The sequence below is a fragment of the Drosophila bipectinata genome, chromosome 2L, assembly GCF_030179905.1.
Source record: "Drosophila bipectinata strain 14024-0381.07 chromosome 2L, DbipHiC1v2, whole genome shotgun sequence".
Lineage (NCBI taxonomy): Eukaryota > Metazoa > Arthropoda > Insecta > Diptera > Drosophilidae > Drosophila > Drosophila bipectinata.
The window spans coordinates 4,828,391-4,839,437 of record NC_091736.1 but is presented as its reverse complement, the minus strand read 5'-3'; the positions used below and the strand labels follow the sequence as shown (position 1 = coordinate 4,839,437).

At 48.3% G+C, this 11,047-nt stretch overlaps 2 protein-coding genes across 4 annotated transcripts; both read left to right on the top strand.

Annotated features, from left to right (window-relative positions):
* The first annotated feature begins 501 nt into the window (after window positions 1-501).
* LOC108124286 (P protein) lies at window positions 502-2,343 on the top strand. The gene has a single exon (XM_017239894.2). It carries the CDS (start codon window positions 502-504, stop codon window positions 2,341-2,343), a length of 1,842 nt encoding a protein of 613 aa, XP_017095383.2.
* A 2,721-nt stretch (window positions 2,344-5,064) lies between these two features.
* tio (zinc finger domain-containing protein tiptop) lies at window positions 5,065-10,847 on the top strand. Of its 3 annotated transcripts, XM_017240302.3 has the most exons (4): window positions 5,065-6,010; window positions 6,483-8,992; window positions 9,103-9,665; window positions 9,723-10,847. In XM_017240302.3, exons 1-3 carry the CDS (start codon window positions 5,955-5,957, stop codon window positions 9,648-9,650), a joined length of 3,114 nt encoding a protein of 1,037 aa, XP_017095791.3. In that variant the 5' UTR covers window positions 5,065-5,954; the 3' UTR covers window positions 9,651-9,665; window positions 9,723-10,847. The 3 variants fall into 3 exon arrangements, with proteins under 3 accessions (XP_017095791.3, XP_017095793.3, XP_017095790.3); XM_017240304.3 differs by having other exon boundaries at window positions 6,507-8,992; window positions 9,103-10,847; XM_017240301.3 differs by having other exon boundaries at window positions 9,103-10,847.
* The last annotated feature ends 200 nt before the right edge of the window (window positions 10,848-11,047 follow it).

The following is an 11,047-nucleotide window of genomic DNA, read 5'->3' as shown; positions in this document are numbered from 1 at the left end:
CAGGCTTGAAAATGTTTCTGTTGCAATAGAAAAACGGACGCGTTACATGACATTTGTGGCAGCGAATTGGCAGCTTCCACAGCCTGCCCCGTTGAATGTAATCGCCGAAGCCTGAATGACGGTTAGCACTTTTAAAGGAGAGTTGAGTGAGAACTGAACAGTCATTAGTAGAATTAAAATTAAAGAAATATTTGTAGATGATATTTAAGATTATTTCCATTACATATCATAGCATCAGCTCTTGCAAGTATCTGTGAATTTTCTGTTTGAAAAAATCGAAAATCGTATACAATGAAAACGAAATTTCAAAGTAACAGTTTCCATGCTAAGCATATCCGCCTGGATGGACGTCGTCTCAGCTATCGCCCGATTCCAGGACATAGTTTCGCCAGGAGGCAGCGTACCTTGGGCGATCATGATCGGTCCAAGGCAAGAAAAGTATTCGAGTTTTTCAAAATCGTCATCCTTGTGTTTCTGTGGTGCTGCTTCACCTTTGTGATCATGACCGACCCCCTTGACAAGGTCACCTTTAGGACGATCGGAGTAATGCCCAATGAAAGCATCGTTAGCTTTGTAGAGCCCACCTGGAGTGTGGTGAAGATCACCGTGCGAGGCGCCATTAAATCGAAATACGAGCAGACTGGGAGTGAGGATCTGGGACTGCGGCTGGAGTGGCGCGACTCCGACCTGAATGTGATCTATCACCATACGTCAATGTGGTGGATTAGCATGGCTGAGGATGAGGAAAAGTTCGATGAGGATTTCAGAAGCTTCAAATTTCCGCCCTCGAAGGAGCCGGGTGCCAAAGCGGTGATCAGCATTGAGAACAAAAGAGATAAGCCCTCATCCCTGGTAGTGGAACTCAAGTCCTTTCCCGACGTTTTCGAGTGGGGCATAGTCTGCGCCATCATCATGCTCCTAACCCTGCAGATCCTTATTATCTGGGAGCTCATAGACCGCGCCTTTGCTGCCCTCCTCATGGCCAGCACCGCCGTGGGAGTCTTGACTTTCATGGCCGACCGACCCATGCTAGCTGCGATGATGACCTGGATCAATTTTGAGGCATTGATGGTGCTCTTTGCACTGAACCTACTGGTGTCTGTGATGACCGAGGGCGGATTCTTTGAGCTCGTGGCTATATCGGCCTACAAAAAGTCCAGGGGTCAACCTTGGCCATTCGTTTTGATCCTCTGCTCGTTCACAGCCATAATGTCTGCTGCCCTGAACAACGGCCTTGTCGTCTTCGTGATGTGTCCCCTTACGATTCAGTTGTGCGAAATAATGGGCATCAATGCCCCACTGGTCCTCATGATCCTGGTAATGTCCGCCAATCTGGGTGGAACCCTGACACCCATTGGCCAGCCACCTAACATCAGCTTGGCCTGTGATTATGCCGTCCAAGCCGAAGGCGTTGTCTTTGGCAATTTCGTACTCCACATGATGGCTCCAGTGATAGTGGCCATCATAGTATTCTTCCTGCTGGTTCGCTGTATCTATGGAAAGAAGCTCTTACAACTGAACGATGACCAGGATGACTTGGAGCTCCCTGAGATCACGAATCAAGTGAAAATCGCTGCTGCCGTACTTAGGGAAAGCGACAACAGCAAACACCTGTTCAAGACGGCGCCAAACTTCTACGAAAACTTGGTTGTGATTGAGGAAACCTTCACGAGTCCCAACAAGTGGCTTATCGTCAAGAGCATGATTGCCCTGGCCTTCGCCTTCGTCCTCTACATACTGCACTCAATTACAGGCTTGGCCCCAGGTGCCTCGCTGGGCTGGGCTGTTATTCTGGCCTCGTTCCTGCTACTGATCCTGGCTAGCTCCATCAGCTTCCTGCACATGATGGACCGGGTTCAGTTCTCGCTACTGTTGTTCCTCGCCGGGCTTTACGTCTTGGTGGCCGCAGCAGACGAATTGGGATTGTTCGCCTGGCTGGGGGAGGTGACCACCCAACAACTCCAGCAGTTGGATGAACATTACCGGGCGGGGATGGCCACGTTGATCTTACTGTTGTCCAGCGCCCTGCTCACCATCTTCATTGACAACTCCTGCGTGACCATATTCATGATGAAGCTCCTCCGCCAGTTAGTCGATCAAAGTAATGGCCAAATTCCGCTGACGCCCCTGATCTGGGGCGTGGCATTTGGTGCCTGTTTTGGTGGGAATGGATCGCTGATCGGTGCCTCCTCCAATGGGATCACTGAGCTCATTGCCCGCGCCAATGGCTACCGGATGACGTTCTGTAGCTTCTTTGTATTTGCATTTCCCCTGATGCTCGTCACCCTTGTGATTGCCATTATTTACCTCTCGATTTGTCACCTGGTATTCAGTTGGCACTAGCTCCTCGACTATCCTTAAATATTGCAATAAATTCTGATGTAAAGACCAGAAATATCAACCATCATCACCATGGCAGCTGCAACAATGTTACAGCCGCCAAGGGGGTTTCCATCTCAGGCCTACATTCCACTACGTCATTTTTCTAGTCCAGCAACGAAAAAAAAACGAAAAAAAAAGCCCAAACGCACCCAAGAGCCCACAGTGCATGTCCAAGTTGTGATGGCTGACAGAATTTGGCGCTGCATTTTGGCCACAATTGTCAGGTGTCGCGATATTCGAGCGCCTGTCAATCCAATTTCATTCCTAGGTACATTCATATTCTATTGATTTCGACAATCGAAGAGGGGAGTGGGGTTCACCACTCCAATAATGAGAAAAAAAAACAAATGAATAGAAGCTTAAAAAAAAAAAAAGAGGGGGCCCACACTGCGTATACTTAATGCGATATTTTAAATGTTTAAACTTTGAAGAAAAATTATGGTTTTTAGATTAGGATATCAGGATTACTATATTTTTTTAGACTTAAATCTAAGAATTTTACAAAAAAATCCTGTAATACATCACATGTTTTTTTCCCCTCAAAGACGAATCCCCAAAACTAATAAAGATGCGTAATGGTCGTCTGCGCACAAATATTGGAAAATAATTACAAAGGCAAAAGCTTTGCCAGAAAGCGAGTAGAAAACCCACACAAGAAGACAAAGGACATGATGAAAGGACATTCAGAAAAGCTCAAGAATCTACAAAGAAGAATCTGTTCATTAAGTGAATCCTGCGAATTCTTCAATCTGAGTTCGTCCTTTCCATGACCACCCAGCCAACCACCCCTCACACTGCCGTTATCCTTTGCGGTCGCTGAAAGCAGCGCAGCGCATGCAACAATTGTTCCCTGGGTCACGCATGCCAGTCAGGGGAGGGGTGGAGAGGAGGGAGAGACGGAGGAGAAGGGTGGCGACGACGGGGGTAGCCTCTACGCAAATAAAGAAAAAATATGTGTAACAGCAGCGCAGAATTAACGCTCTCGAAGCACAGCAAACTCTTTAACAATTCTCTCTTTCCCTTGGCTCCCGCCGAACGTCTGCTCCTCCACCCACCGCCCAAATGCCACCCACTACCTCCCCGACCCGCCCTGCTTCATTTTCAATTTCAATAAATAACCTTGATTTAAGCAGCAGCGGCGTCGACAGAGCAGCCAGCGTCAGCATTTGACCAGCTGCAATACAAACACAGCAGGGGTGCTCCCCCCACCAACACCCTCACACATGCACACAGACGGCTGCACTATAGGAAATATGACCACTTTTTCTGGCCAAAAATAATATCTCATGAACGAGACAAGATATTTAAGTTCTGATTTTTGATTTGAGTTCACATGGTCAATAGATTCAATATTTGAAAAAAATGTGGGCGTGGCACCGCCCACTTTTTAAGAAACACATTCTAACTCAAAAACTAAGCAAGATATTTAAATTTTGATTTTTGATTTGAGTTTATATGGTCAAAAGAACTCATAAATGAAAAAATTGTGGGCGTGGCACCGCCCCCTATTTAAAAATAACATTCTAACTGTTCGGTTTTGCACTAGTCTCACAGCTAACAGATTCACATTCAAGGTGTTGAGGCTGCCTCCTTAAATTATGAATTTCTTCGAAAGTGCATTTTTATGCATATTCATATTTCACTCATTTGAAGAAAATTAAACAATCTACAACATGGACTAAATTACATTGTCCGACTCCGCCAGACTTGGTTTAAATCTCTTTTTAAAAATGTGATTTATTTCTAAAAATTTCTTATGCTAGACTGCTTACATTTTCACTTTATTAAAAGGACAACACAAGTTTTTTGGACACTTCACATACACAAACACACAATACAAACCACTTAAAAAAGTATTCATTTCAAAACTTTTTATTTTGTCCATAAAATTTTAAGTATTCGTGTTTTTAAAATCGCACCAAAAAATCGTAAATTCTAAGCTCATGTAAATGTTAACATCAACAGCTGTTTTTAACAGCTGTTTTCTTCGCAGTGGCGCCATCTATGAAAATTTCTGGTATGCAACATTAAAAATTAATCTATTGTGAATGATATGCAGTTAAAATTATTTAAATCCTGTAACTTTCAAAAAATGGTTTTTGGCCAGAAAAAGTGGTCAAATTTCCTATAGTGGGCTGGCAGACCGGCCCCCATGCACTCACACACACACACACACACACAGAGACATAGACGAGCACCTGTCATGGCTCTCAGTGCAGCTTTTTGGCTCTTTCCGCTCTCCCATGGCACTGCAGTTGTTTCAGTTATGTTCTATGTTCCGTTCCGATTCGGTTTCGTTTCGTTTCAAGCGCAGCTTTGGTCCCCTTTTCCTCAGCAGCTGCGGCTCATAAATCAAAACAAGAACTGCACACCATCATGGCGCAGGCGTCGCTCTGCTCTCTGCTGCGCTCACTGCCGCTCAGCCGGCATATATCATTTTAATGGGGAAACTGTCCGATGCTCTCCTCGCAACTCAAGAGAGTTGTCAGTTGACGAGCGGCAGCGGCAGTGGCAGCGGTAGTGACAGCGGGCAGCGCTGTCGACTGGAGCAGGGCCATTATTGGGGTAGTAGTAGTATTGGTGAGAGCGCGCGAGAGAGAGAGTATGGCAGCGAGAGCGTAGAAACGTCGACAGAGGGCTCCAAGTGTCGTTTAAAAGCATCAACAACTCAAAAATGTTTTTTTTCGAAAAAAGTCTTTCGACGGGAAAGGACTGTCGCTCGGCGTCGCAAAAATGGCAAAAATTACATAGATACACTAGGACGGAACGAAATCATGTCGCACGTTGCCATTGCCATTGTTGTTGAGTTTCCGGTCAGGAGTGGAAGGCAGCGAAGACAGCAGCTTAGCTTATTTTCTCAAAAAAATATACAAGATTTTCAAAATCTCTAGTCCTCGTTAAAGAACAACGTGAAAAATACAAAAAAAATAAAATAAATAAATAATCGTAAATCGTAAATCATTAAATTAATAGCCTTACCAATACTAATACAGCTAAACACACAGCTGTTGTGCGGACAGAAAGTGTGGAGAAAGAAGAGGAAGTGAAATTGGCGGCAGTTTGACCGCAACAACAACAACAATAACAACAAACACTCTTGCAACACACACACACACTCATTGATTCGCGTTCGTCATCAGTCGTCGGTTGTGCCCCAGCGCCTCCCTACCCCCCAGCACCCCCAATACCCCATCACCTCGCCTCCCTGGCATTGTGACATTTGATTTATTTGACGTGTGTGTTTTTGATAGAAGCTCAACACGAAACTGACACGCAAACACACACACACGCACATACACCACCGAATGGCTCAAGAATTTATTTGTTGAACAAAAATAAAAATAAAAAAAATAAAAATCCAAAGCATTCTCTCACTCGTTAAGTGCGTTTGTCGTTCCGCGTATGTTTGATGTGAAAAAAAAAGTGACAACCAAATAGAATCGAAAACCAAAACCCCAGAAAAACACACAAAAATCTATCGCTATCAATGGCCAGACGAAATTAATTGCCAAACAGCCAAAACAGCAGCCAAAATTAATCTAGAAGACCCCCGAAAATAATCTCACAACAAAATGATGCTACACGAGGCTGTCATGCTGGAAATCTATCGCCAGGCTTTAAGTGCAAGGTGAGTGATTACTTCACCCCCACCCATCGATCCCCCAATCGCCCCACCAGGCCTTGCCACCGATTTTTTTTTCATTTGGAAATTATTTTTATTATTATTTTACTTAGGTGTTGGAAAGGTATTGTTTTGTGGAAAATTTTAAAAGGGTTTGCATCCCTAAAATGTCCTTTTAAGCACTACTAACATTCAGAGCTATAAGCTATCGAAATTCAGTGTTAATTTAAATACTATATATGTTCTTCATAAAAATACTATATAAGCACTACAGCCATGAATTTAATATCTTAGTTTAATTTGACCACCGAACTGAAGCTGAAGTCTCCTGCAAAGCTAATAAATCCTGCGAATTGCCAAAAAAAAATATTATTTTTTTCGCGAATTTTATTATTTTTCCATACAAACCATAATATTATTTAAATTTTCAATTCAAAATTAATAAATACAATTTTTGAATATATCGTTCTAACCCTAGGTCCCTTGTTTCCCCAAATTTCAGTGAGTTGGCCAGCCCGCGATGCCAATCCCGGGAATCCAACACCTCAACGGGAGCCGGTGTGGTACCCAGTGATGTCCGGTGTCCTTCGAATGAGTCCCATTGCTCGGCCAACGATTGCCTGACCCCAGCGCCAACACCGACTCCCACGGCCACGCCTACTTCTCCACATCCCGTGGGCCTGCCGTTGACGGCGACGCTTCCCCCCGCGGCTGCAGCTGCTCTGTTGCCGCCGCAGTCGGCGGCGATGGCTGCCTACCTGGCGGCCGCCCAGCAGAATCACCTGCTGCTCACGAATCCTCTGGCGGCGGCCGCTTCGCTGGTCCAGCAGGCGACCCAGCAGGCGGGGGACTCGCCGCCAGCGCTGGACTTTAGCAGGAAACGTGCCAGCAGCGAGGGTGACGACGACGAGGAGGAAGAAGAGCCGGAGCATGGTCCAGAGACAGAGGCCGAGCAGGATGTCCAGGGCGATACTGGACCACTGGACCTATCGGTGAGTACGCGGAAGAGGCAGGAGGCACCCGACTCCCCGCCAGCCAGGAAGGTTCCGCGAAGCATCTCGGCCGACTACAAGTCACCCCTGCCCCCCGGCAGCTGGGTGCCTCCCATCAACCCCTACTTGGCAGCCGTGGCGGCCAAAACTGGTGGACTGGGCAACCCGAAACTGGGGCCAAGCGAAGCCACCAAGGCACTGGAGAAAATGAGCGAGATGAGCCGACTGGAGACGCCGCCACCAGGTAGCCGGAACTCAGCGGGTGTTTCCACCTCGTCGTCGTCGTCCTCGGGATCCGGGGGTGCGGCGGCTGGAGGCGGCACCACTTCCGGTGGCCGACACAGTGCCTGGCAGTCCCACTGGCTGAACAAGGGAGCCGACACGGCCAAGGATGTGTTCAAGTGCGTGTGGTGCAAGCAGAGCTTCGCCACCTTGGCCAGCCTGACCACCCACATGAAGGAGACGCAGCACTGCGGCGTCCAGATTCCATCACCCTCCTCCTCGGGGGCAGCAGGAGCCTCGAGTGCTCCTCCCGCTTCGCGACTGCCCCCCTCCACGTCGAACTCGGCCTGCTCCAGCAGCAGTAGCTCCACGTCCAGCTCCTCCAACTCCTCCAAGTCGGAGCTGAACATGCTGATCAAGGAAACCATGCCGCTGCCCAGGAAACTAGTGCGCGGCCAGGACGTTTGGTTGGGCAAGGGTGCGGAGCAGACCCGCCAGATCCTCAAGTGCATGTGGTGCGGCCAGAGCTTCCGGTCGCTGGCCGAGATGACCAGCCACATGCAGGAGACCCAACACTACACGAACATCATTTCACAGGAACAGATCATCTCCTGGAAGTCGGGCGACGACCGGGAGCGACCCTCGAACGGTAGCCAAGGACCGGGAGGACCCCCTTCGGCAGCTGCCTCGGCCGCTCCTGCCCCTTCCAATGCCACGGCCGCCTCGGTAAGTGCTGTGCTCACCTGCAAGGTGTGCGATCAGGCCTTCGGCACCCTCAAGGAGCTGAGCAGCCACATGGCCCAGCAGTCGCACTACAAGGAGTCGCCATCCTCGTCCGTCTCCCCACCGGCACCGGGTGCTGGCAACTCCAAGAGGGCCCGGCAGAATCGCAACGAGAAGCGCAAGAAGTCGCTGCCGGTGCGGAAGCTCCTCGAACTGGAGCGTTCCAGCTCCAACTCCAGCCTGGACTCGGCCCTGAAGCCGCTGCGGGACTTTGCGGCCGCCACGAAGATCACCTGCGAGAAGTGCGGCAGCAAGATCGAAACAGCCTTGTTCGTGGAGCACATCCGCAAGTGCCTGGGTGAGAGCATACCCATCCCGCCTAGGAGGCCAGCGCAGGGTCTGGATCGCATGCCGAGCCCCAGCTCTGGACTGGGTGGCGAGAAGCCTCCGTCTGTGCTGAACGCCCTCGAGCAGCTCATCGAGAAGAGCTTCGAGTCGAGGGGCGGAGGCCGTAGTCTGGGAACCCCTGGGGGCTACTCCGAAACTGGAACTCCTCTGGGGGCCAGCATTCTGAAGCGTCTGGGCATCGACGACAGCAGCGACTACACCAAGCCACTGATGGACGCCCAGGCGATGCACATGATGCGCTCCTCGTACGCTTCCCGAGATCGCAGTGCCAGCGAATCTAGCTCCGCCAGTCGAGTGGAGTCATCCTACACTCCGGACAGGCAGCAGGCAACACCTCGCAGGACTCCGGATACGCCAGCGCCGCCTCCTCCGCCGCCGCCACCACCCGCTACGATCAAGGCGGAGCCCATGGAGGTGGAGCCGCAGGCGGGATCAGACGACCGAGAGGGCGGCAGTCCCAGGCAGCACATTCAGGTAAAGAAAGAGTTCTCCATGGAGCCGAGTCGGGAGAGTCCACGGTCGGCCAGTGAATCGCCAGCGCCCCAAACGGGAACCGCCCCAGCTGCGGATAGTGGCAGCCTCCTGGCCCTGAATTCCATGTTCGATCAGCTGAGCGGGGCAGAGACCAACAACAACAACACAGGTGAGTTCAAAGGTTAAACTTTCCCCTTTAAAAATCTTCCTTCCACATCCATATCTTCCTATATTTGATTCCTAAAATATACTAATCTAAAAACTACAATTTCCTTACAGGACACTGCTTTAACAACAACAATCCTTCGACCAACATCTCCTCGAAAAAGCCCAAGGCCCATCCTTTGGCGGCTCTCCAAAAGCTGTGCGATACCACGGACCCCCCTGCCTCGAACACACGCAGCAGTGCCTCCTCCACAGGATCTGGATCGGCATCGGCGGCGGTGGCCTCCTCGAACGGCAGCGACCTGGTGGCCTTCAGTTGGGCCTGCAACGAGGCTGTCCTGAGCGCCAGCAGTGGAGCTGGCGGGGATTCGTCCATTATCAAGTGCTCCTTCTGTGATACGCCGTTCGGGTCGAAGGGCGCCTACCGCCACCACCTCTCCAAGGTGCACTTCGTGAAGGATGCTGGCGAGGATTCGCCGCGTCTAAAGTCCCCGATGGCCCAGAGTCCCTCGCCGAAGAGATCTACGTCGCGGAGTCCTGCGACAGCTATGCAGCAGCAACCGCCTCCATCGCCCACCATCAACCCGTACGACGAGAGTCCCCAGTCCAAGTTCCTCAAGTACACGGAGCTGGCCAAGCAGTTGTCCTCCAAGAATGCCTAAGGATCCAAGGATAAGGTTTAGGGATACAAACAAGTCACTTTTTTAATGTTTTAGTATTTTTTGGTTTTTTAGGAAAACAGTTTCAAGAAATATTTCAAGTGACTTCTCCAAAAGGATATTCTGAAAGGATATCCCTTATAATTCCCAACTGTAAAGTCAAGAACTGAGATTCGAGGACTCACTCTCTGCAGTGATTTCTGATCGCCGAGAGTCTGCGAGATTTGTTTGCTAATTCGCGCTCTTGAGCGACTCGTTGCTCTCCCCCAATCTTTTGCAGTCGCTCTCTGTGGCGCTCACTCAATTTGGGATTTCCCCTCTTTGCTGAATTGCCAAGCATTTCCCCTGACATTCCCCAACATGTGACGTCACCTCGACGAAGTGCTGGTCCGTTTTTATTGTTTCCCAATCGGACATCATGCTATCGCACTCACAGTGCAAGCGAGAGGCAACGACGAGTGGAATTCAATTACCACCGTTTGACGAACTGCTGTCGGGGAGCCTGATGAGACGGCTATATAGACGGTACGGGCATGAACAGTTTGACGAAAGGCGACGACACGAGTTCGTCAAAGTTGGATTGGATGGAGGCATAGACCTTCCTCCAACCCCAACCCCAACTACAGACCGAGACCGAGTGGTTGGGGAAAGATAGCCGGGTAGTGAGTGAGCCAAACTATTGAGCGGAACTGGTTTTCGAGTGCGAAATAGACTCGACTCAAAGATAATACTATAAAGATTATTTATTAATTATGCCGCAGTTCCTGGTCTAAAGAATCGAATAGAAAGCGTGCCAAAAAAAATTCAAAATACTTAATTATAATGCTAAAACAATTAAATCACTACACTTAAGCAATTACAAACGAACGAAACGCAGTATACGTAAACAGAAAATTTAAAAATGTTAACCTCATTGACGATTGCATTTTCCGTTGGCAAGAATCTTTTAACCCTAAACGAGATAATGCATCAAATTAATGTAAATATTTAGCTAGTAGCACTTTCCTTCCATATGTCTAAAGATTATCAATATATATATATACATACAAAGAAAAGATATAGAAAGTCGAAATCAAAAGGTAGCCACAGCAACGCATGTATACGCAACAAATTATAGAGAAACAATTTTAAAAATTATATATACTCCAACATATGAACCTTATATATAAAAAAAAAAATATATATATATACACCCATGTATACCAGCAACTCCAATCTCAACAATAACTAAGATGTATACCTACGTGAATCTTAATAATCTAACCTAAGATTTAAACCTAAGAATTGCAGAATGTAAAACATTTCATTATCTATCAACAACAATCATTATCATCGTAATCTATTGTCGGATATCATTTAAATCTACGATATACTACGATAACTATGTATACGACTTGTAT